Source organism: Catharus ustulatus, chromosome W, assembly GCF_009819885.2.
Source record: "Catharus ustulatus isolate bCatUst1 chromosome W, bCatUst1.pri.v2, whole genome shotgun sequence".
In the NCBI taxonomy this organism is placed as follows: Eukaryota; Metazoa; Chordata; class Aves; order Passeriformes; family Turdidae; genus Catharus; species Catharus ustulatus.
The window spans coordinates 6,104,543-6,130,942 of record NC_046261.2 but is presented as its reverse complement, the minus strand read 5'-3'; the positions used below and the strand labels follow the sequence as shown (position 1 = coordinate 6,130,942).

Sequence of the window (26,400 nt, the reverse complement as noted above, 5' to 3'; positions counted from 1 at the left end):
TTTTTGGTAACTATTACAAACACTCATTCCAGGTGTGAAGCTTTTTAAAGACATTTAAATTAGGCAAATTAAGAAACAAATACAGGCACAAAATTTGTACTTTTCCCTCCAGTGTGTTGTCTAAATAATGCTCCCTCCCTCCTCCAAAAAAGGTAACCACCCCCAAACAAAATGAAAAAATCCTGCAAACCCACAACTGGCAAATCTTTAAAAGCAAAACACTATGCTTCTCAAGTAGCACTAATTCAACGAATGCAATATTTCCCATCAAATTTATTTGAAGCTCTCTGGGGCAACATTTCGTCAGCAGCTTCTTTATTCCCCGCCCCCAACTAAACTAAAAATCCCCAAGACAAAGACACATGCATTTCTATAACTAGGTTTTAATCAAGTATTTCTGACTTTTTGGAAAGAAATTCGCTGTTAAAAATCAGAACATACCATGGGTGTTAGATCCTGTATTCCTTATTCAGGAAAAATCACTGTTGTGTTGAGTAGGATTTATACCAAAGGAAAAGTGCAGGACCAGCCACGGGGCATGTAGATCCCTATTCATTCTGTACTGTACCCCTCATGCTTAAAGTGAAGAAAGGGAAAAATTAGCAACTCCCATCACCTCTCCAGACTTAATGCAACTATTTCACTTCCGCTTGCAAAAAGACGCAAGAACTGACATCATTCTCTCCCACTATACCCAAAAAAAAAAAAGCACACCCGCCTACCCACCCCACAGACTGGGGCAGGGGAGTGGGGGAGAAAAGATGACACCAATCTTGACAAGAAGTATTGCTGCAAGACCAATAGATGCTCATTTGAAATCTGACAGGAAAATTATGAGAACTGGTGTGTTTGGCCCATAAGCTGCAGAGCTGGGCAGTTATTTTGGTTCTTTAGTTAAAAAAAAAACAACAAAAAACCCCCAAAAATACCCCTTATTTTTTAAAAAAATTGCTAAACACAGAATACAAGGCGCACGGAGTATAAGCCGCACTTCCGGTGCCTCGACAATGTTGCTGTCTTTGTCAATAGATAAGCCGCACCCCGAATATTAGCCGCACTTTCGTTCGTAGCAAGAATCCGTGCGCAGCTTTCACAAATTGGCCAATTAGTAACAGGATCGCGGCATAGCGGGGTTTACTGGCTCGGGGCGGGGCCAGGAAGGCTCGGCCCGCTCATGGTTGCCGACGGGGCCGGCCGGGTGGTGCTGCAGCCGCCGTCGGGCTCACTGGCCCCCCTCTCCCGCCAGCACCGCCTCGCTGCCGCGTTTGCTCACCCTGTCGGCGGGCCAGCCGCCACCGCCGCTGCCAGGCACGCCGGCCGCCCCGCTGCTGCGTTTACTCGCCCTGCCGGCGGGCCAGCCACCGCCGCCGCTGCCAGGCACGCCGGCCGCCTCGCTGCCGCGTTTACTTGCCCTGCCGGCGGGCCAGCCGCCGCCGCCGCTGCCAGGCACGCCGGCTTCCCCACTGCCGCGTTTGCTCGCCCTGCCAGCGGGCCAGCCGCCGCCGCCGCTGCCAGGCACGCCGGCTTCCCCGCTGCCGCGTTTGCTCGCCCGGCCGGAGGGCTACCGCCGCCGCCGGGCTCGCTGGCCCCCCTCTCCCGTCAGCACCGCCCCGCTGCCGCGTTTGCTCGTCCTGCCGGCAGGCCAGCCACCGCCGCCGCTGCCAGGCACACCAGCCGCCACGCGCCATGTTTGCTCGACCGGCCGGCAGGGCTACCGCCGCTGCCAGGCTCTGCCGGCGGGGCGGCCGCCGCCAGGCTTGCCGGCCGCCCCCTCCCGTCTGCACCGCCGCCGCGTTTACTCGCCCTGGCCAGCACTGCAGGCCCCCGCACCGCCGGGCTCCCCCATGCTGCTGGCCCCGATTCTGCTGGGCTTCCCCCGCTGCCAGGCAGCCCCACCCACCGGGCTTCCTGCTTCTGCCATGCTCCCCTGCACTGCTAGCCCCAGTTCTCCCAGGCTCCCCCGCCCTGCTGGCCCAGGCTCTGCCGCCCGCCCCCCACACTGCTGGCCCCGCCTCTGCCAGGCTTTCCCACCTCAGCCGGGGCCGGCCGGGCTCCAGCTTGGCTTGGGGCTACCGCGGGCTCTCACTTCCGTGTTGGCAGCTTTTAGAATATTGTTCATGTATTAACCGCCCTCGAATATTAACCGCACTTCCGGGTTTCCACCAAACTTTTGGTCAAATTGGTGCGGCTTGTATTCGTGAAATTACTGTACATCACCTCCCAGCCATGCTCATTCTGTTTGCAAACAATACAAGTCTACTGCAAAGTGCATTGTGTAACTTAGAGACACAGGGAGTTGTTTCATTAGTCCAATATGAATGTAATTTCCCATTGTTATAATCTAGAAGAAAAGATGCAGTGATATAATGGAACCACTTATTCCAACATTTAAATAGTTTTAATATACACACACTCACATAGGTACCAGTGCTTTGAAAATAGATCATTCATTTCTAAAAGTAGATTTGTTTCTTCCTTCTTCCCACCTCACCTGCCCATCCCTTTCCATTCACCACTGTTCAAGTAAGTTGATCAAAATCACACCCAATTTTTATTCATTTTTGGCCTCTGAGGTCTCTTGGAGAAGTTTGTCAGCAGCTACACCACAGACTGTAGTTTCATTGTTGTGGGACAAGTCCACCATTTTCTCAGTGTTTTCCTTTTCTTCTACTGTCAGCGTATTAACAGTCTTTTCTGTGTTCTCCTTCAGTTTGCTGTCCTCTCTGGTCCCTTGCTTACTTTCATACAGAGCCCTGAAAATTCAAGCAGCAGAAAATTGAAACCTTTACAATCCAAACATGCTTTGGATACAAGGAAATAGGGAGAGTACTTCTCCTAAACGGTTGGTAAACCGATAAATCTTATTGAAACTGGCAACATTTCAAGTACTTTTATTTAACTGAACAAGAAATAATACTTTCTCTTACCCTTTATCCCTCCACAGCCTAGTTACAATATTGAATTCAAACGTCTTCCACATGCCAATAATCCTGGTTGAGGATTACTCAATCCTCTTTAAAGAAACTCTAGTCAGCAAAGACATCTGTTCTATTGAACAGATCTTTTTCAAGAGAAGGAAATTTAATGTTCCGGAGCTGCCTATTATTTCACAACATGGACTGACATTTATGAGCCAACCGTGTCCTGGGCTGCATCAAAAACAGCGTGACCAGCAGGTTGAGGGAGATGATTCTGCCCCACTCGGGTGAAATCCCACCTGCAATGCTGCATGCAGCTCTTGGGTCCCCAGCACAGGAAGGATGTGGAGCTGCTAGAGTGAGTGCAGGCAAGGCCACAAGGGTGCTCCGAGGGCTAGAGCCCCTCTGCTCTGGAGACAGGCTGGGAGAGCTGGAGGTGTTCACCCTGAAGAAGATAAGGCTCCAGGGAGACCTTAGAGCCCTTTCCAGTGCCTAAAGGGGCTCCAAGAGAGCTGGAGAGGGAATTTGGACAGGGACTTTGGACAGGGGCCTGGAGTGACAGGACAAGGGGAATGGCTTTAAACTGAAAGAAGGTAGATTTAGATATTAGGAAGAAATTCTTCCCAACCCAAACATTTCTATGATTCTAAGAAAGGAAAAGATCTTTGCTATTAACTTCACCATGTGCTTTTTGGGGAGAGAGCACACTTATTGAGATTTTCCTTTACTTGAAGCCCTTAACACTTCTCTGTGCATAATTCTTTGCACTGGAACTCCAAGCTTAGTTGCAAGCATACTAAAGATAAATAATAAGGAAGAGAAAAAGCCAAAAGAACCCCAAATTTCCATATAATTTGCTGCTATTTCCATGTTGCTCTACTGGCAAGCAAACATCAGCAATAGACTCAAGTAATGCTAATTTTGGACCAACAAACTGAACTGACATTCACCTTGAAATGAAGTTTAAGCTTTAGGATCATAGTAAACAACATTTATGTACTACAGTTGGATTTGATAACACCAGGTTTTAACTCCCAAACAGAGGGAGTTTGTGGAACAATCTGTGTTCCAGAAACTCTTGGCCCTTTATCTGTAGATAAAAGTTTCTTTCAGTTTGAGGTCTGAGCTAGACCTGAAACGGGAACGGTATTTGGACATATGGAGATATTCAGGTACAGGTTTAAAAACAACAGCTACCTTGGATTTCTGGGTTCCTGGGTTAAACAGGATGGACAGAAGCATCCGGTTGAGCAATGACATCTGATAACTGCATCCAACAATGTTTTTGTTATACAGAATTCTTCCCTTGTTAGAATAATCTGTCATATGCCTGTGTTTGTTTACATTATGTTTTATTTGTGGGAGGGGGAGGGAGGAATGGGTGGGGAGAAACACAAAAATCTACTGTTACATTTGGCTGTTATGCAAAGGAGTCTGCAAACCAACTTACATGCCATGCCTCAGCACATGTCGTTCCCACTCAGAGCCCTCTGTAAACGATCGGCCACAGAACTCACATGGAAAACGCTTCTCTAGAGCTCCACTGTCAGCATACATCATGGACTCTGTGAGAGAAGAAAATTATCTGCACCTTGATGAGCATCAGGGCAAGAAGGGACCTTTATGATTATACTCTGATCTTCCCTGTTGCCCTTTAGGGAGGAAAAATATCCCAAAGCAGCAAAAGAATTTCCTTTTAAAAAGTAGGTATTTCTGAAATGTCCTCCCTATCCTAAAAAAGCAAGGTGTGAAAACTCTATAACCACCACTATGAGAAAAGGTCAGTTAAGTACAATATGGAAATGGGGGTTGGCGTGGGGAATGGAACTTTCAAAATAATTTGGTGCTTCCCACTTAGATACCTACATGAACAACCAAGGTATCGTATTCATACCAAAAAGTGAACTGCGGTTCTCCAAAAGTGACCGAGATTTCAAGAAGCTACAGAGCCATCATGCACACTGCAGCTGAAAAATCTCATCCTCCATCTTAAGTCTGTGTAGTGGTTTGGCATGGACTGGATCCCAGGCACCCACCAAAGCTTTTCACTTGCTCCCTTCTGCAGCTGGATAGAGGAGAGAAAATTTGTATTGGTTTTGCATAGCCTGGTTTAGGGGAGGGGGAACACGGGCTAGAGGGGTGGCTTCTGTGGAAAGCTGCTAGAAGCTTCCTTAGTATCCAGCAGAGCCAATCCCTGGTGGCTCCAAAGATGGATGTGCCACTGGCCAAGGCTGGAACAATTAGAAAGGGTGGTAACACCTCTGTGATAACATATTTAAGAAAAAAGAAAACCAAAAAGTTGTTGCCCAGTTGTAATTGCTGCCAGAGGAGAGCAGGGTAAGAACACATGAAAGAACAACTCTGCAGACACCAAGGTCAGCAAAGAAGGAGGGGGAGGAGGTGCTCCAGGCCCCAGAGTTGAGATTCCCCTGCAGCCTATGGTGAAGACCATGGTGAAGGAGCTGTGCCCCTGTAGCCCATAGAAATCCATGGGGATGCAGAGATCCACCTGCAGCCCATGGAGGAGCCTCACACCAGAGCCAGGTGGATGCCTGAGAGGAGGCTGTGACCCTATGGGAGACCCAGTGAGAAAGTGATGCCTTAAGTTTTAGCTTTCATACTTTCCAGATTCTGTATTGCATTAGTATATAACTCTGAACTTCATATAAAGTGTTAGCAAGCTCTCTTCACAGTTTAGTTAGACAAAACAATCCTTTTCCAACCTGAGAACCAAGGACACCGTTTCAGCTTTGAGCACAAAAAGTATAAACAACAGCAGATTGAGGAGAGCAATCTGGGAGGATGGGACTTCATAACCTAAAGCCGTAATTGGACAATTAACTCCAATATGCAAATGGACCAAAACTTATAAAAGTGTGAAAACTCATGACAGAGTGTCCATCTTGGGTGGAGCCATGGTTGGGCTCTTGCACTGTCCAAGGTGTATCCTTTGACGGCCTTTTTAATAAATACCTACTTTATTCCTTTAACACTATCTAGCCTCTGTTCTAGGTTGCCTCTTTAGGCATCAATTTTCGGTGACTCTTCCAGGACGGCAAGGAATCTGGAAAACCCCTGGACCAGAGGAACACTTAGCTCGTGTCCCCCCACTCTCCCTGGCAGTCCCAGAGGGTCCCAGCTGCAGTCCAGAAGGTATCAGAGCCCATGAATCCTCTGATCTAGCATAGAGGCATGTGAGTAATTGAATAAAGGTGGTATTTTGTTTGTTTTAGCACCTGAATTAGGTGTTAAGAGATCTCTTATCGTTTTGTTTAGAGAGGAAGAATCCTAGTGGGTCCAGACAGAGTTGCTTTTACGTTTGTCACTCTCTGTCTCATCCACTAGTGGTAGGACAGGACGCCCTCTGAAAGAGTGGAGTTTTAGCCCTGCAGTGGTGAGCATTGGCCTGGGACCAGTCATTGCACAGTGGATTGGCTCCTGTGCTGCTGCTCCCAAGGTCTTGAGTTCTAAACCCGTATCTTACTTGTTCATGTTCTCCCTCTCTCTCTGGTTATTTTGATTTCTGTGGATTTTCTTAATCATAAGTGTAAAGAAATGGAGTATGTATTCTCCTGTGAGAATAATAGTCATATTCCGAGAGATACTCCCTTAGGGTTAGTATTGAAAAACTGGCACGAGCTAACAGGTGAAGAGTCATTGCTTTTAAATCCAAATTTATTAGATTCTCAGAAAAAGTGTGGCCAACTTATGAATTAGATTACAATGAGACATGGACTGAATTTGGTAGCTTAGATAAAAAATTAATATCAAACTTGATATCTCACATACGTGAAGCTAGGTATTTTGAAGAATTAGAGCATGCAAGGCTTTTTATGCTTTTATCATGTCAACAAAGCTCCTAAGCACCTAAAAAAGAACAACATATATTGTTTTTACGGAAAAAAAGAGAGGAAATATAAAAAAGAACGGCCTATATTGAACAGCGGGTGTGAAAACAAGGAGGAGGCAGAGTTAGACCTCATCGCCCCTGCCTCAAGATCTGGGCCAGACCCAGCCGCAGTTCCTGCACACCCACTGGTCTCGCGCGGACCTGGCCCCTCTACCCCACTGGTCGCGACGGCAGTGCCGCTGCCACTGACACCACAGCAATGAGGGGGAGGGCAGCGGTGGGGGGGGGGCGCGAACGTGGATCTGGCGGATCCCAGTCAGTGAAGGAGGAGGGAGGAGGGCTTTAGCAACCATGGACATCCGCTCCAGCTAAACTTCTCCCCCCGATCCCTGCTCGCTCCTGGGGGCACGGGGGGAGGGGCCAGTCAGCGTGTGCAGCCAACGGCACCATCCCTAGAGGTGGAACCGGGGGGCAGAGCCTTCTACCAAAAGAGTGGAGAGGGTCCCTCCTGTTATAAGTGAATGACATATTGTTGGTTTTTTGCAACTATTAGAATAAATGCTATATGTATAATGTTAAAATATCTTTTCTGTATAAATATAGGTGTTTTTAATAACAAAATTTAAACATACGTTTTTTAAAAATAGTATGCTTAAACTACCCGCTTAGTTGAAATAACAGCCCGTGAACGTGTGATGAAAACTCTGCAGCTAACACAACAATTATCAACACTCACCGACTGCAAAAGGCTGAGACCACCACCCAAATTAAAAGGTAATAAAAAAAAAATTAAAACCACAAGCCAAAAACCACGCATCCTCTGAAAAAGCAAACCCAAAAAGTAGTCATACTAAATAATTCTCAAAAAAAGTTAGACTATGCATAAAGAACTATAAATATGCAACAAGTTAATGTATTGTAAAACGTATTTAAAAAAGCGTTCCCGAAGAAACCATATGCTCTTGGCAACTTGCCAAGCACCTGGTCGTTTTAACACTTTGCTTTATGTGTGTCTCCTATTATCTTTTTATTAAACCTTTTAAATTTTACCAAAACAATAAAACGTGTTTCTCCCACCTCCCATGGAGGGAGTGGTGCCTGTCCCTCTCTCAGGCCCATGAGTTTCTAGATCAACACTGCGCGCCACGGAACTGCCTCAGGAGATGATGACATCATCAAATCAAGCAGGTCCCCAGCCTGGTTCCCACAACTGTGTAAGTCGTGATTGGTGATTTCTCATACCAGGATTGGTCGAAGCAGATCTACCACAGCAGACTCAACTGAGTCAGACAGCTCTTGCTCAAGTAGCTCTTCCGAAGAGGAAGATGAGATCACAGCTGCCCTGAGCAGGTGAAAGAAGGGAAAGACAGGAAGAAAGGCCATAAAGGAATGCAGCCCAATAGCCAAACGTACTAGGTCAAAAAAAAAGGAAAAAGGAAAATAACAGGTTCGGTAGGCCCCATTATGGCAAGCAGTCTTCAACCAGGAGTCAATATATATAAAGGTTCCATACTCCCATATTGTGGTAGAACAGTGGAAAACTACTGTGGGAAAATATAAGGAAAATCTAGATAAGGTGACAAAATTAGTAGAAAGGGCAATTTACACACAAAACCCTGACTGGGTTGATTTGAACTCTATGTTAGACACATTACTTAATCCCACTGAGAGATGAATGGTTAACAAAGCTATTACAACGTCAGTAGAGGCAAGTATAGCTAATGGGTTGATCCAAGGCACAGTTTTGGAAATATTCCCATTAGAAAATCCTGGATGGGACCCAAGTTAAACTGAACATATGGCGAGGTTAAAACGATATCAAAATCTTGTGGTGTACAGGTTAAAGCATGGTGTTGCTAAAGCTATAAATTGGTCAAAGGTTGCCAAAGTAAAGCAAATTTTTGATGAATCACCCACTGATTTTTTAAATAGGTTAAGAGAAAATGCCATCAAATACACAGATCTAGATCCTGAATCATCTGAAGGGAAAGCACATCTAGTTCTCTTGTTTATGGGTCAAGTTACAAATGATATAAGAAGAAAGTTGCAAAAGCTAAACGGAGTTTGAGACATAGATAAATTCCTAGAAGTGGCCTGGAAGGTATTTTGAGATAGGGACCCAAATAAAAGAATTAGAACCCAAGCTAGTAAGAAGGCAACTCAGGAAAAACCACCCAAGAAAACTTCCCCTAAGGACAAAGATCAGTGTGGCTATTGTAAAAAAATGAGGACATTGGAAGAATGACTGCTGTCCTGGGGTGACTTTGTGATGTTGAATTGTATCCCCATTCGTCTGTTTAGCCCAGAAATAAGTTTTGTACCTTTAAGGCTGGATTTGAGAGTGAAGGGAGGAAAGGAGAAGCGGTGGAATGTCTGAGGTGGTTGTTTTCAAAACATAGAGATAGGAGTTTCATTGCTTTGTCTCCTGGGCTGTGTCACTGTGATGGACAGAGGGAGAGAATGCTCCTTTGCTTTTAGTTAGTTTTTGACTAACTGAAGCAGACAAGTTCCCCGGACAGTTTTTTCCTTTTTTCCTGGAATTATTTGAACTTGCTCTGGACTGGGGACACAGGGGAGCACCAGGAGCTTGCACCTGCGGCCCACTGGGGCCTGGCCTGGGCAGTGGCATTTTACAGTGCCAGAGGGACTGATAACAGACTGAGCTGAGCTACCACCCACAGGAGAAAGACTTTCTGAATTTGTCATCTTTTCAGAGCAGCGAGAGGTTTTGTTGTTCGGTATTGTTCATTTTTTTTGTGGTGGGCAGTGCTTTGCCTTTTGAATAAACAGATATTTTATACTTCTCTCTGAGGAAATTCCTTCCCGAACCAGTTGGAGGAGGGGTCACTTGGGTTTGCTTCCTGGGGGGGGGTCCTTTGGAGGTTTTCTCCCACATTTGCCACAAACCAGGACAACTGTCCAGTGTTGAAAGAAAAATCCCCATTTCCCCAACTCCCAGTAGAACAAAGCTCATGATCAGACTGATGGGGAGCAAAGGCTTCTCCCCCAGAAGAGCCTTCGGTTATAGCTAAGCTGGGGAAAGATGCCATCAAATTTTTGGTAGATACTGAAGCAGCATATTCTGTGTTAAATACCTTAGAAGGGAAACTGGGTCAAGATACTGTACATGTTGTTGGGGTGACAGGGTAAGCGAAAAACAGCCTTTCTTCCAACCTTTAAAATTCAAACTGGGGAAGCACTGGGTAACTCATCAATTCCTCTATATGCCTAACTCCCCTAAACCATTGCTGGAGAGGGATTTGTTAGAGAAATTGGAAGCAGAAATTAAATTTTAAAAGGGGAAGGGTGTATGAGTTGTAATTCCTGAATCTAAATTTGTCCAAGTTGCTGCACTTTTTATATAGGAAAAATGTGATGAAATCCCCACTGAAGTGGAAAATGTGGTCAATCCAATAGTGTGGACCAGTGATATCCCAGGAAGATCCAAATGGGCAGAACCGGTGAACATTGCACTCAAACCAGGTAAGGCAAAAACAATACCCTTTGATATTAGAGAACCGTAAGGGATTGGTATCCATAATTGAAAAATTCCTCCAACATGGATTATTGGTGCAGTGTGAGTCCAAATGCAACACTGCCATATTAGCAGATAATAAGAATTATCAATTAGCACAAGATTTAAGAACAATTAACAAAATTACAGAGGACATACACCTGGTGGTAGCCAATCCCTACACCCTTTTGACCACATGGACAAACAAATGTTGGTGGTTTACTGTTGTAGACCTGAAGGATGCCTTTTTCTGCATTCCTGTGCACAAAAACAACCAAGAACTTTTTGCTTTGGAGTGGGAAAATCCCGAGACAGGGGGGAAAAGTCAATTTACTTGGACAGTTTTACCCCAAGGTTTCAAGAATAGCCCAACAATGTTTGGAAACCAGCTAGAAAAGGAATTAGAAGACTGAAAAAGACAGGAGCCGGAAGGAGTTATTCTTCAATATGTGGATGACATCCTGATTGTGGCTAGAACCAGAGATGACTGTATATGATTTACTGTAAGGTTATTAAACTTCTTGGGACTGAGTGGATACAGAGTTTCTAAAGACAAAGCACAGATTGCTAAAGAAGCAGTAGTTTACTTGGGGCTTGAGAACTTCCGTGGACACCGACAGCTCAGCAAAGAATGGAAAGAAGTCATCTGTCAACTCCCAGAGCCCCATACCATAAGAGAGATGCAAGCTTTCCTGGGAGTGGTAGGTTGGTGTTGTTTGTGGATAGCAAATTATGGACTGCTGGTAAAACCCCTATATAGAGCATTAAAAGCAGTCGGAAAAGGAATTATCGTATCGACTGAAAACACTAGAGCAACTTTTAAACAGCTGAAATGCTCTCTAATGTCAACTCCAGCACTGGGACTGCCAGACCTAACTAAACCTTTTCAACTCTTTACATATGAGAGACTGAATGTGGCTTTGGGACCACAAACTAATTAAGTTCCTTAAAACTGAGATCACAGAAAGTGGATGGGCTGTTACACCAGCGCATCAGGTTGTAGTCTCACCCCAATCCTTTGGGAGCTAGCTCAGAGAGAACATGAAACCACACATTTCAGGGTTGAAAACCTTTTGAAACATCTAAAAAAGGTAGTAATAGGAAAGGGAATGACTGACATCGTGCAATCAGTAGTGAGCAAGTGTGAAATCTGCTGTAAAAACAACCCTCATATGAGGAAAAGTGTTGTGTTAGGAGTGACAAAGGCAGGAGATCTTCCTGGAGATCACTGGCAAATCGATTTTGCAGAGTTACCACGCAAAGAGGGATACTGATGCATACTGGTATTAGCTGACACCTTCAGTGGATGGCTGGAAGCTTAACCCTGTCGCACTAACACAACCAAGGAGGTGGTGAAAGTTTTGCTCAATCATATAATTCCGAGGTTCAGGGTTCCCTTGGGGATGTCATCAGATAGAGGATCACACTTTGTTGCAACAGTGGTTAAAAAAGTTAGCCAGATTTTGGCAATTACTTGGGATCAGTATACATCTTATAGACCCCAAGTGAGTGGTAAAGTTGAACATATGAATGGAACCCTTAAAACACAAATTAGCAAAATTTGTCGGGAAACATCCATTACATAGGTTCAAGCCTTGCCTATAGCTTTACTGAGAATTCACACACAACCAAGGTGGAGGGATAGCATCAGTCCCTATGAAATATTGTATGACAGGTCATATCAGATTCCACATATTCCAGGTGAAATTCACATGAAGGGGAAACTTGTTTTACAGAGATATCTAATAACTTTAGGTTCCACTTTGCAGAAGTTCCAGAATTAAATCGTACTATCCAGACCCATAGCACTGGACACACCTGCACATCCCTTCCAACATGGAGACTGGGTCTATGTTAAGTGGTGGGACAGTGGTCCTCTCTTGAGGGTTAGGTTTCTTTTTGCTTGTTCCTTCTTACCTATAGAATTTTCCCCATGAGTTGCTGGTACTTATGGGTACTTGAGAAAACAAAGGGTTGGCTGGGCCCAGGTAAAAGGAGGGCAGGAGGCAATTGCTAGCTCTCTTGCTCTGCGGCTTCAGAGGGGTACACTATTGTTGCTTGGGAAAAACTCATGACAGAGTGTCCATCTTGGGTGGAGCCATGGTTGGGCTCTTGCACTGCCCAAGGTGTATCCTTTGAAGGCCTTTTTAATAAATACAGTAAATTCACGAATACAAGCCGCACTGACTATAAGCCGCATCTCTGGGTGTTGGCAAATATTTTGGTTTTTGTCCATAGATAAGCCGCACACGAATATAAGCCGCTCTGTCGTTCGCAGCGAGGACCCGCGTGCAATTATTAACAGAACGGCGGGAGGGCGGGGTTTACTGGCTGAGCTAAGGCTGTGCAGGCTCGGCCCGCTAGGGGCCGCTGACGGGGCCAGGTGGTCCAGCACGGTGCTGCAGCTCGGGGCCGGCCGCCGCTGCCCCTGGGCTCGGTCACCCCGGGTCGGCGCTGCCCTGCGGTGGCAGGCAGGGACGGAGCTTCCCCTGCTCCTACGGCAGCGGCGGCGGGCGGGGACGGAGCTTTCCCGCGCCCGTGGCGCCGGCGGCGGGCAGGGACGGAGTTTCCCCGCTCCTTCCGCGGCGGCGGCGGGCGGGGACAAAGCACCCCGTCGGCTCCCCGAGCCGCAGCAATGGCTGCGCGGGGCTCCCGTCGGCTCCCCGGGCCACAGCAATGGCGGCGCGCGCTTCCCCCCCCCCCCTGGGCCGCAGCAATGGTGGCGCCGGCTTCCCCCCCCCTCCCCGGGCCGCAGCAATGGCGGCGCCGGCTTCCCCCCCCCCTCCCCGGGCCGCAGCAATGGCGGCGCCGGCTTCCCCCCCCTCCCCGGGCCGCGGTAGGGGCGGCCCGGGTCCCCCCTCTCCTCCCCGGGCCGCGGTAGGGGCGGCCCGGGTCCCCCCTCTCCTCCCCGGGCCGCGGTAGGGGCGGCCCGGGTTCCCCCTCTCCTCCCCGAGTTGCAGCAATGGCGGCGCCGGGCCCCCCCCCCGTCTCTCCCCTGGGCTGTGGCAGAGGAGGAAAGAGAGCTCTCCCGCCTCTCTCCCCGCCCCCCGTGCTGCCTACAGGGAGCCAGGCTCCACCCGCGGTGCAACAAAGTAGCGATTTGTAACAATCGCAAAATGCCGACTTTGCAGCTGCTCGGCTCAGCACTCTGGCAGGCACTTCTGAGGTTGTATTAGCCGCTCCTGATTATTAGCCGCATTTCCGGTTTAGGAGCAAAATCTTAGTCAAATTGGTGCGGCTTGTATTCGTGAAATTACTGTACCTACTTTATTCCTTTAACACTATCTAGCCTCTGTTCTAGGTTGCCTGTTCATGCATCTAAAGGGGTCCTACTCCCATGTTGGAGTAGCCTGTCTGTTGGAATTCGAAATGCAAGGAACTCTCAGATCATTTGGCCTGTAAATCAAAGTTTAGAAAAGAACACAGGATTCAACCTGAGGCCTTGAGAAAAGCTTCTAAGCTTAGGTGCTAGAGGCAAGAATGTAAATTTAACGCTTAAAGTAGAGACAAGTTAAGTAGAGAAAAGTTTAGCTATAGAGTTTAAGATATAGAAAGAATAAACGTAGATGCAAAGGTGACAAGAAGTATTAAAATATGTCTGTGTGTCAGAACAGGATTGGCTAAGAATGGTCACACTGTAATTAGATGAAGTTTCTTAGTATTGGTTTAATAACATAAATATCTCTGTTGACAGTATTTTATTGGTTAATAAATCCTTAAAAGACCTTGTAACCATAAGTCTTGTGACTTTTAGCCATGACAGAAGAACTCACGTTTTCTGTAGAAGATAAGAAAAATAAACCGCACTTTCTAAAGCAACTAGAAGTCCTGTATGTCTGCCTCATTTGGAAAAAGGAAGAATCCCTGCGGAATTTTGTATCATGGGAGCAATAAATGCACACCTGTCCTTGAAGGATTGCACCCCATGGAAGAGTGACCCATGCTGCAGCAGTCTGGGGACAACTGTTTGCCCGTGGGATGGACTCACATTGGAGAAGTTCACAGAGAACTGTCTCCTGTGAGAGGGACCCTTCAGTGCAGCAGGGGAATGACTTCTCTCCCTGAGCAACGGGAGAATCCACGAGTGATGAACTGACCATAACCCTCATTCCCTGTCTCCTTGCGCCGCCAGGGTAGGAGGGAGAGCTGGGAAGGAGTGAGGGGTGGGGGGAAGGTGTTTTAAAGATTTTATTCTACTTCTCATTATCCTACTCTGATTTTGTTAGTAATAAACTGAATTCATATCTCTAATTAGAGCCTGTTTTGCCACCCATGATGGTATTTGATGAGCAATCTCTCCTGGTTCTTATCTCAACCCATGAACCTTTCATTAAATTTTCTCTCCTCTATCCAGCTGCAGAGGGGAGTGAGTGAGTGAATGAGTGAGTGGCTTTGATGCGTGCCTGGCATTTGGCCAGCATCAAACCACTACAGTCTGTTATATCTGTTTGCAGAGATGTTTTAATGTTCCCTGTATTTGAACAACTGAAGAGATTGTGGGATTTTATGTCAAAACTAGCACAGACAGTTTACTGTGGAAATAGCGTCAGAGCAAAACCAAAAGATAGTCAATATGTAATTTTCAAATCAGTGATGGAAATCTTAGGAAATGGAGACTTGGTACACTTAGCATCTAATACTCATAAGAAATTGTCGTCCCCTCAACATGAAGTCTCATGAATAAGAGAGTATCACTGAAAGGATGGTATCTCAACTGCACAGGTGTTTCATCTGATCCTAATAATTTATACAAAACATTTAGGATCTCATTTGCAAAAGTTTTGAGCACCTAGCTTTACATCCAAAGTCACCGGTAGCTGAGGGGACAGCATTTCTGAGACCTAACCCCCATGTGAAAAGAGCCAACTTTAACAAAAGATGAAATGTTTTGTAATAAATTAAGGCTTTAAAAATAATTGCATGGACCGTAGACAGCCCTACCAGAAGGAATGCAAAACTGGATCTGATAGTCACCAACGTCAGTGAACTAATTGGGGACATCAAGAGTGGAAGCAGCATGGGCTGCAGTGATCATGCATTGGTTGAGTTGGCAGTCCTGAGGCACATGGGTCAGGCAAGGAATGAAGTCAGGACCCTGAACTTCAGAAAGGCAGACTTCCAGCTCTTCAAGGGAGATTGTCAGTGGGATCCCCTGGGAGAGTGCCCTCGGGGACAAGGGAGTGAAACAGAGCTGGCACAAAGCCTTCCATAGAGTGCAAGAGCTAGCAAAACCCATGAGCAAGAAATCGAGCAAGGAAGGCAATAGACTAGCATGGTTGAGTCAGGACCCGCTGGCCAAACTAACAAGAAAGAAGCAAATGCATAGATAGTTGAAGCTAGGACAGGTGACCTGGGAAGAGTATAGAGATGAAGTTCAGTTGTTGTGGGAAGAAGGCTGGGGGTAAAATTAAAGAAAAGTAGAAAGTTATAGATGCAGTTTTAACAGCATGGAAATTATAGGGGGGAATGTGGTTGCTACTTCCCTGGATAGAATGTGGTCAGCATGCCTGACCTCCTACACACAATACAATCTAAGGGGGACTAAATGGAGGGTGGAGCAGAGTGGACACCCTGCGTCCAGGCTCTGTTGAAACCCTTGCAGAGGAGAGAACTCAGTGGTACTTTTTAGTTGATAAGATGCACAGTAGCTGAAAACCAAAGGAAGATATCTTGCTGATGAATCAGCAACCATGGCGAAATCACTGTCCTTGGACTGATGCATGTCTCCATCCCAAGATTATCTCAGATACTGTACTGATGTTACCTGTCCCCAAGGTATGACCACCCCTCACTGAGTAAGATGTATGAATAAAGTCGCTCAAGCTCCACCTAAAAATAAAGAAATAGTATAAAAGTGAGTTAGGAATGGGGAGAAGTTAGGGAAAACTCCATTGTAACTTCTGGGATCAGTTGACAGGCCGAACCTGTCTTCTCCCCTATAGAAAGTCCTATTGGGTAAGAACTGTTCTCTGCGCATGCTGAATGATTATCTCAAGTCAACTTTCTTTGGAGATTAGAGTCTGTTATTATGTTGCTTTGAATAACCTTAAACCTTAACCTGTCAAAATTTTATTATTAAAGAGTGTTATTCAGTAAACTGCTAATCTGAGTCCTTCAAGGGCGCTAGCAGTTGCGAACAGTGGGTCATATACTCTATTAAAGGTGTGGAGACCCAGGAGAGGATCTCTCTGTTGGCATGCGACCCTAAAGTCAGTCAAACCACCATCTGATCCAGTGGACGGCTCAGTGAAGAATCTCCATAACAGGATGCTGACAGACTAGTCACGCACAATGGTCTGAGCTTTCCTGGGGTGCTGACGGACTACTCAAACACTAATGGTTTGAAGAAATTGCTACTTTTCAAGTGACAGTTGTGTGGGGATGGGGTGAGGAAGGCCAAGATGAAGCTGGAACTGAACGTGGCAAGGGACACAAAGAATAACAGGAAGGGCTTCTACAGGTATGTTAACCAGAAAAGGAAGGTCAAAGAATGTGTATGCACCCCCACCCCCCCCCCCCACCCCCCAATAAACAACGCTGGCAAACTGGCAAGAATAAATTAGGTACTTGACAACTTTTTTGCTTCAGTGGCAACCTGGCAACCTCTCTTCCCACACCTCTCAAGTGGGTAGACAGCAGGATGGGGACTAAGGGAGCAAAGCCCCTCCCACTGTAATTAAAGATCAGGTTCATGACCACCTGAGGAACCTGAATGTACATAAGTCTATGGGACCCAATGAGATGCATCCCAGAGTCCTGAGGGAATTGGCCAATGTAGTTGCAAAGCCACCCTCCATGATATTCAAAAAATCATGGCAGTCAGGTGGAGTCCCAGGTGACTGGGAAAAGGGAAACATTGTACCCATCTTTAAAAAGAGTAGAAAGGAGGACCCTGGGAACTACTGACTTGTCAGCCTCACCTCTGTGCCTGGGAAGATCATGGAACAGATCCTCTTCGAAGCTGTGCTAGGGCACATGGAGTTCAGGGAGGTCATTCAGGACAACCAGCATGGCTTCACCAAGGAAAAGTCCTGCCTGACCAACCTAGTGGTCTTCCATGATGGAGTGACTACATCAGTGGACAAGGGAAGAGCTACAGATGTAATTTATCTGGACTTCAGTGAAGCCTTTGACATGGTCCCCGACAACATCCTTCTCTCTAAACTGGAGACAGATGGATTCGATGAGCGGACTGTTAGGTGGATAAGGAATTGGTTGGACGGTCGCATTCAGAGGGTCGTGGTCCATGGCTCAGAGTCCTGATGGACATCTGTGACAAGTGGTGTCCCTCAGGGGTCTGTATTGGGACCAGTGTTATTTAATATTTTCATTAATGACATTGCTGGGATGAAAGGGTTAAAACTAGAAGATTTGTCGAAGAGGGAATAATTTTGCTCAAAGTGACCTTGCAGCTGGGAATCATAAGTGAAACACTAATCTTAAAGAAATTAGGATTTTAGTTAAAAGAAACTGGGCTTGAGATAGTTACCTGAAACTTAAATAATTGATTGCCTGTCAATTTATGTTTGTTCAGCTGTGCTTGCAATGGGAAAGGATGAAACTAGTAGTTAGGTCCAAAGAACACGAACAATTGCAACCAGAAACTCATTCATTGCAAAACTGGAGTTGCCCCAAAAGTCATTTGTATTGTCATTAATAGAAAAGGTCAGGGCAAGGAAGACTCACCTTACTTCCACCTTTTAAGACCCCTCCCCACAAAAACGACCCCAGACTTAATTCAAGAAGCCAACCATGCATGCTTAATAGCCATTCAAGCTAATTACCATAGGAAACAGGGGATGGGAAGGGCTGGTATTATGAATATGTATTTGTTGGAACCTTTTGTCAATAAAGAGACTCTGTAACCACCTGTAATTTCACAGTGCGTAATAAATAGACTCTGTGACCACCTGTAATTTCACAGTGCGTATTAGGGGACTACCCCACACTGCTGCCCAGCGCTGAATAAACATACCCTTTCTAACTTTAAATTCTTAGAGAGTCTTTTGTCCGTCACAGTTGAGTATCGGTACTAGACCAACACTCATATTTTGGTAAATCAGTTGGCGACTCTGGTGGGACACTTCTCTCTGGTCGAGGGGCCAGCGGGGTTCAGGACCCCTCTAGGGCGCCCACCTGGGATCTTCCTAGGAGGAGGGCTTCTTTTCCTCGCTAGTACCCCGGAGAACAGAACTAGAACAGCCGGAGACACGGACAAAAAGGTATGTTTAAAAATTAAAGATAGGTACCTTTAAGAGAACCAAACTCATAAGACACTGCAAGACATCATGCGCATAGTGGAAAGACCTGAAGTGGATTTGTTTGTAAGTTTCCGCAGAGTTCGAACTGGTTTGTGTTCCAGGTGAGGCTGGAACTTGTGCCCCGTAGTGGGGGTGTAGTGGCAGACCAGTGGCAGTTGTCAGAGGTAGAACTCGTGCGGCAGTGGGTCGGTGGAGCTTAGGTAGCTGTAATAAGTTTTGTTTGTTTAAAGGTAGCGCGGTGGTGATTTCCAGCTTGAGGCACTGGTTGCGGGCATTGGAGTGTGATGACTGCATTTTTGGTTTGCAGAATGCAGCGCTCACAGTTTGTGCGCACCGAATGTGTGTGTGTGTGTGTGAGTGTGCAACCTGTTTTAGTGAGCTTTGTGTGCTTCAACTGTGAGTTAGTGGCGTGCTGTATGTGTTTTATTTTGTGTGGTTTTGAGAGTGTGTTGGCAAAAGTTTTGTATGTGTAAGTTGTGAAAGAATTTTGAAATTTACACCTGAGTAGTAGACACCTAAAAAGTGGAGGAATTTGGAGCAGTTGCATTATGTGAATTGCATGAGCTAAGCTGTGTGTGTGTAATTTGACTGTGTGTGTGTAAGCAGCAAAATTGTGGACAGCGTATTATTGAGTAAGAGTAGCAGTTGTGTGTGATTAAGCTGTTTGTTTTGTGTTTAAAAGAAGTGAGCAGTGCGAGACAGTCTAAAAATTATGCCCAACATAGTCCAGTGTAATCCCAGCAACAGACATTGGTGGGGTGATCCAAGTTTTTGCATAGACAACGTCTCTGTTTCTACTCAACCTTGAAAAGTTTTAATTTTGGCTGTTTGTTCTAACTGTGAAAAATATAGCTAGTTATTTGTGAGGTTTTTAGAATTGTTGGTGTAAAGAGTTAGTTTCTAAGTGCAGAGGGGTGAAGCAACGACATGAGTCCAAAGCTGCTGGCCCTCCCCCTGCCACTGCAGAGAAACTGTGTCTTGGCCAAAATTTGATAGATTCTTGGTGTAGCTTTATGATAATTTAACCCAAGTTATAACGAGAAAGATTGGGTTTACTAGCAACCTGTAATGAGCAATTTAAAGGAAAGGAAAAAAAAAAATTTGCTTTGTTATTTCATGGATGTTTTGTAAATAAAGTGTTTGAGAGTTTTTGGTTGTGATGTGAGTTTGCTTAGAGGTGAATAAAAAGAGTTTCTCTTTAGTTGTGCAGTGTGTGTAGTGAACATTTTGAAACAAAAACGATTGCCAATTTGTGTTGAAAAAAAAACCATTTGTCTTCGTCAGTGACCTGAGTTTTAAAAGAGTTATTTTAAGTGAGTTGGTTCACTGGTTTTTCATGTTAACCCCTTTTTTGTTGGGTGTTTTAATTTCTTTCCTTTTCTCTTTGCTGGTATAATTATATGTCAAAGAATAGAAAGTTCAGAGAATGATCCCAAGCTAAAGGAACCTCCCAGTCCAAGAAAGAGCTGTGACTTTAACCTGTGAGTTGTGTTTTGTTGTGCAGTTTGTTGAAAATTGTAAGTTTAATAAATATATGTCAAGCATACCTAAAAATTGAATTTATAGTAAACACAAAAGCAACATATTTGATGTTAAATTAAAGATACCTATAATAAATAGTTATGTTATAATAAAGGGGGCTACTGGTCAGTTTGAAAAAGCATATTTTTACAAACCACTAAAGTATAAATTGAAGAAACAGTAGAGAATTCATCGATTTTTGTATATACCTAAAGCTCCAGCAGCACTTTTGGGCAGGGATCTGCTGGAGCAACTGGAAGCAAAAATAGTATTTAAAGATGGGGAAATTAGTTTGGAGGTAAAAGATCAACAATATGTAAAATTGTTAAGCCTAAGGTTAATAACCAAAGAAATTGAAGCTGAAAATAAAGAAAAATTATTAAGAAAATATGAATCAGGTGTTCCTTAGAGTGTGAGCTTCTAATATACCAGGGAGAGCAAAGAATGCTCTACCAACACAAATCTGGCTTAAAGAAAGAAAACAATTGGTAAGGGTTGAACAATATCCCTTGAAAAGGGAAGACAGAAATGGAATTCAATCAGGTTAGTACAAGATTTAAGAGATGTTAATAAAATAACTGACATTTTGTTAACTTATCTGACACCTTAATTAACCTAGTTTACTGTTAGATTTGAAGGATGCTTTCTTTTGCCTCCCTCTCCATGAAGCTAGCCAGAAAATTTTTGCATTTGAATGGGAGAATCCCAAAACTAGATGTAAAACTGAGCTCACATGGTATGTACTACCCCAGGAGTTCAAGAAGTTCCCCGATCAGTATTTGGAGAACTACTGGTAAAGGATTTGGAGTCTTGGGAACCCCACCAGGAGAAGGACAACTACTTCAGTACGTGGATGACCTCTTAATAGCCATCTCGAACCCAGGAGTCATTGTGTGGAATTGGACGGTAAACCTCCTAAGCTTTTGGGCCTGCAGGGGTATCGGGTATCCCAAAAGAAAGCCCAGATGGTGAAACAAACAGTTATTTACCTGGGCTATGAAGTGAGTGCTGGACAAAGGACCTTGAGGCAAGCCTGCAAGGAAGCAATATGCCAAACCCCAAAACCCCAGACAGTAAGAGAACTGAGAACCTTTCTAGGCATGATGGGGTGGTGCAGACTGTGGATTTATAACTGTGGATTGTTCATTAAAACCCTGTATGCCTTAATCACGGAAGGGAGCAGGGATCTTCAGTGGACAACAGAAGCAACACAAGTCTTTGACCAACTAAAGAAGGCTCTTATGTCAGCTCCAGCCCTGGGACTTCCAGACGTAAGTAAACCATTTTTTCTGTTTTCTCATGAAAAATGAGAGATTGCTCTGGGAGTACTAGCACAAGACCTGGGGCCAGACCAGAGGGCAGTTGCCAACCTCTCCAAACAGCTGGACAGGGCAGCCAAGGGGTGGCCAGGGTGCCTCAGAGCTGTTGTAGCAGTGAACATCCAAGAGGCATGCAAGTTCACCCTAGGCCAGAAGATGACCATGCTAGTATCCCACACAATGTCTGCAGTCCTGGAGGCAAAAGGGGGACATTGGCTTTCCCCACAAAGATTTCTAAAGTACCAGGTCATACTGGTAGAACAAAATGATGTTGAAACTGTGGTAACTAACATTGTGAACCCAACTTCTTTCCTCAGCGGGAGTGAGGGAGAACCAGTGATCCATGACTGCCTGGAGACCACTGAAGCCACCTACTCCAGTCACCCAGATCTGAAGAACACCCCTCTTGAAGACGCTGAGACCTGGTTCACCGATCACCAGCAGAAAAGGACATGCTGGATATGTGGTTACCACATGCCGATCATTGCCAACAAACACCTCCGCGCAGAAGCTGACATAATTGCCTAACCCAGGCCTTAGAGCTGACAAAAAAAAAGAAATCAACATTTATATAGACTCAAGGTATGCATTTAGAATGGTCAATGCACACAAAAGTTTTTGAGGGAAAAAAAAAAAAAGACTGCTGAACTCACAAGGGAAGACACCAAAAAGTGAGCTCAGAATTAAAACAAGGAAATATGCTGGCGGACAGAGAGGCAAAAGACGCAGCCAAAGGTGCAGTACATTAATTCCAGATGGAAAGATCTCTATTGAAGGTAAGCCAGTATATAACAAAAAGGATAAGAAACTTATTAAGGAAGAGGAAGCAACTTATAACCAGGAGGGGTGGGCTGTAACAAAAGAAAGAAAAATTGTAGTACCTTCCTACTTGTTGTGGTCATTAGTGCTAAAAGAACACGAGAAAACATACTGGGGAATAGATGCCCTATACAATTACTTGAAAGACAGAATTTTGGCCAGAAAATTACAAGGCACAGTAACACAAGTAAATCATCAGTGTGATCTTTGCCTCCGAATCAATCCTAAAAACTTTCCAAAACCTAAAGTTGGACAAATTGGGAAAGGTTGTGGACCTGGGCAGCAATGTCAAATTGATTTTACAGAATTGTCCAGCAAAGGAGGGTATCGCTATCTATTAGTATTAACAGATACCTTTTCAGGATGGCCAGAAGCCTTCCCTACCCGGACAGCTAAGGCATGAGAAGTGACCAAGGCATTGTTTCAAGAAATAATACCATGTTTTGGGAGTCCCAACCGCTATATTTTCCGATAGAGGGCCACATTTTATCTCAAAAATTAGTCGCCACCTCAGAATTAATTGGGAATTGCACACCCCATATCACCCTCAATCCAGTGACCAAGTAGAAAAAATTAACCTTTTGATCAAACAACAAATTTTTAGGCTAGGGCAAGAGGCAAATTTGCCTTGGCCCCAAGCTCTTCCACTGGCACTAGTACGGATTAGAAGAAAACCAAGAACAAAAAGGAAATTAAGCCCTTTTGAAATTTTGTATGGGAGACCATATGCAGTCCAAGAATAAATAACACCCATTCAAGTAGAGGAAAACTCTACACAAATACATGGTGGCCCTAAATAAACAACTTAAAGAAATTAGAAAATATGTGGCTGGGGCCCAAAGCAGATGGTTACATGAGATGGTACATGATGTACAACCTGGGGATTAAGTATATGTTAAGTCTTTTGTAGAGAAAACTTTAGAACCACAGTGGGAAGGACTATTCCAGGCACTCCTCACCACCTTCACAGCAGTCAAGATGAAAGAACAGAAAGCTTGGATCCATCACTCCTGAGTGAAGAAAGCTCCTGAAGAAATTTAGAAGATTGCACCAGGTGACAGAGACCTGAGGCTGAAATTCACCAGGAACAGCGAGTAATGGACTAAAGTTTTCATGGACATAATGTGAACAGTTGTGACCCTTGTGGTCATTGCTGTAACTACAATCTCTACTCTCGTAGGGCTTTTAACAAAATGTTAAGGGTCACAAATGCAAGTATGTAGAAAGGGAAAAATGTTTGAGGTATGTGAATTTGCATTCGTAAAAAATGGGTCCCATGAAGCTCGCCATCCATCTATGGAACTAATCCAAGTTGGTCCTAGATGCAGTGACAAATGCTTGACCACGTGTCCTAAATTTAGACTTAAAACTGAAGGGCGCACAGCAAAAGGATTTAATCTTGATTTTAACATCACTGAATTGCGTTTGACAAATCAAACAACTCCACCAGTGTCAAAGAGGACTGTAACAATGTAAACTCCGATTACAGTAAATTCACGAATACAAGCCGCACTGAGTATAAGTCGCATCTCTGGGTGTTGGCAAATATTTCGTTCTTTGTCCATAAATAAACCGCACCTGAATATAAGCCGCTCTGTCGTTCGCAGCGAGGACCCGCGTGCAACAAAGTTGCCAAATACTAACAGAACCGCGGCATGACGGGGGGTTTACTGGCTCAACTAAGGCTGTGCAGGCTCGGCCCACTAGGGGCTGTTGAAGGGGCCAGGTGGCCCAGCTCGGTGGTGCCACTCGGGGCTGGCCACCGCCTCTGGGTTCGCTCGTCCCGGCCCCGCTCCCGCCGCGGCCCCGGCCAAGCACGGAGAGGGCGCCCTGCTCCCGCCGCGGCGGCGGAGGGCAGGGGCAGAGCCTCCCCCCTCCGCCCCGAGCCGCGGCAATGGTGGCGCGGGCCCCCCCCTCCTCCATGAGCCACGGCAATGGCGGCGTGGGCTCCCCACCTCCTCCCCGAGCCGCGGCAATGGTGGCGCGGGCCCCCCCCTCCTCCATGAGCCACGGCAATGGCGGCGTGGGCTCCCCACCTCCTCCCCGAGCCGCGGCAATTGTGGCGCGGGCCCCCCGTCGGCTCCCCGAGCTGCGGCAATGGCGGCGCAGATTCCCCCCCTCCTCCCCGAGCCGCAGTAATTGCTTCGCGAGCTCCCCCCCTCCTCCCCGAGCCACGGCAATGGCGGCGCGGAGTCCCCCCGTCTTTCCCCCAGGCTGCGGCAGAGGAGGGAAGAAGAGAGCTCTCCTGCCTCTCTCCCTGCCCCCCGTGCTGCCTGAAGGGAGCCACGGCAACAGAGTAACACTTTGTAACAATCGCGAAATGCTGGCTTTTACTGGCAGGTGCTTGGCTCGGTGCCCTGGCTGGCAGATCTGGGGTTGTAAATGTCAGAAAATTATTCACATATTAGCCACCCCCAAGTATTAGCCGCACTTCCGGGTTTCCACCAAAATTTTTGTCAAATTGCTGCGTATTGTATTCGTGAAATTACTGTATTTCAAAAGAAAAAGTACAAAAATTGAGTCAGAAATGAGAATGCAAATAAGTGCTTCTGCCATTTGGCCAGAATGTGCCCCATTTCTCAAAACTCTTTTATGGATTGTACTGATTGGACTGCTTGGCTTCAAAGTTGTGGGCCTTCTAGTTTTAAGAAAAATAGAGAGATTTCACTGAGATATTAAGAATGAAATAGAGAGTTTTAAATACAATAGATTCAAAAGTGTTAATGAACAAATTGGCTGTGATGGAAAGTGATTTGGTTATATTATAGCAGCCTTTGCAATATTTTTTGTTAGCATTAAGAAACAATTATTAAAATTAACCAAAATATTACCAGAATAGGAAGATATAGAAGACCGAGACCAAGAAGTAATAATTAAAGCACTAAGCACAGCTAGTGTGAACATTTCTCTAGCTCTTAAATGTACTCAAGCACAAATGTGGATGTAGTTATTTACTGCCACAGTTATCAAAGAAGGTAAGAAAAGAGCATTCCCTGATAAAATTTGCAAAATTGTTTGGGATAATGCCTCTGAAATGAAAAAAGAGCTTCAATCTTGGTAGGTATTGGTCAATTTTACTTATGACCCTGTAACAAATATGATAGCAGCCTTCAATTTAACTATACACAATGCATCTGTGAACTTGATACATCCAATAGAGACCTGGTCTAAGACTAAATCATGAAGGGACTGTATTGTACACTTCTGAACATAGAATGTTCAGGGCATGAGAAATTGAGGAAAAATGGCAAACCATTAACCTAGAGCCCTGTTCTATGAAGAAACAATTGAGATATATATGTGAAAGAACTTCAGTATATGACAAAATATTTGCCAGAACACAAAACAAAGCATTTGCCACTTTGAAATGCATCTAACCAACCAGACAACTTCACTTGTGTATGTAAGACAAGGTTGTGTCTGTCTCAGAACAGCATGTCCCACCATAATGATAGACGATCAAATCGTATCAAGGGAACCCTAATTGCTCGGCTACTAAAACATCAGAAATTAAGGAAATTTTAATGCAGGAAAAAGACTTTGATCATGATACATCATGATGCAGAGACCATACAACAGGTTTTTATTCAAAAACACCTGTCTCATCATTGGTGGGATGTGCTATTTGGATGGTCACCAACCACAACCAGTTTACTTGTTTGGAACTAGAGGATACTATTACAAGTAGCAAACTCAGCATAGCTATTGAAAGCGTATAGCTTGGTCTTAAAAAATTGCCACCATGCGTCTTGAATAGAAGAGGAGAAATCCCCATATTGAGTAAAAGAATTTACTCATTTCAAAAGAGAAATGGGGAATGAAACACTAATCTTAAAGAAATTAAGATTTTAGTTAAAAGTTAAAAGAAACTGGGCTTGAGATAGTTACCTGAAACTTAAATAATTGATTGCCTGTTAATTTATGTTTGTTCAGCTGTGCTTGCAATGGGAAAGGATGAAACTAGTAGTTAGGTCCAAAGAACACGAACAATTGCAACCAGAAACTCATTCATTGCAAAACTGGAGTTGCCCCAAAAGCCATTTGTATTGTCATTAATAGAAAGGTCAGGGCGAGGAAGACTCGCCTTACTTCCTCCTTCTAAGACCCCTCCCCACAAAAACGACCCCAGACTTAATTCAAGAAGCCAACCATGCATACTTAATAGCCATTCAAGCTAATTACCATAGGAAGCAGGGGA

General features: G+C 45.1%; 1 protein-coding gene across 1 annotated transcript in view; it reads right to left on the bottom strand.

Moving 5' to 3' along the window:
- Positions 1–2,551: 2,551 nt before the first annotated feature.
- LOC117005037 (zinc finger protein 462-like) overlaps positions 2,552–26,400 on the bottom strand; it is a 145,416-nt gene continuing 121,567 nt past the window's right edge. Inside the window, exons 13-14 of the mRNA XM_042780136.1 lie at positions 4,369–4,483; positions 2,552–2,753 (exon numbers count right to left, since the gene is read on the bottom strand). Coding sequence (XP_042636070.1) covers positions 2,552–2,753; positions 4,369–4,483 — 317 coding nt within the window. The remainder of the gene's footprint in view (positions 2,754–4,368; positions 4,484–26,400) is intronic.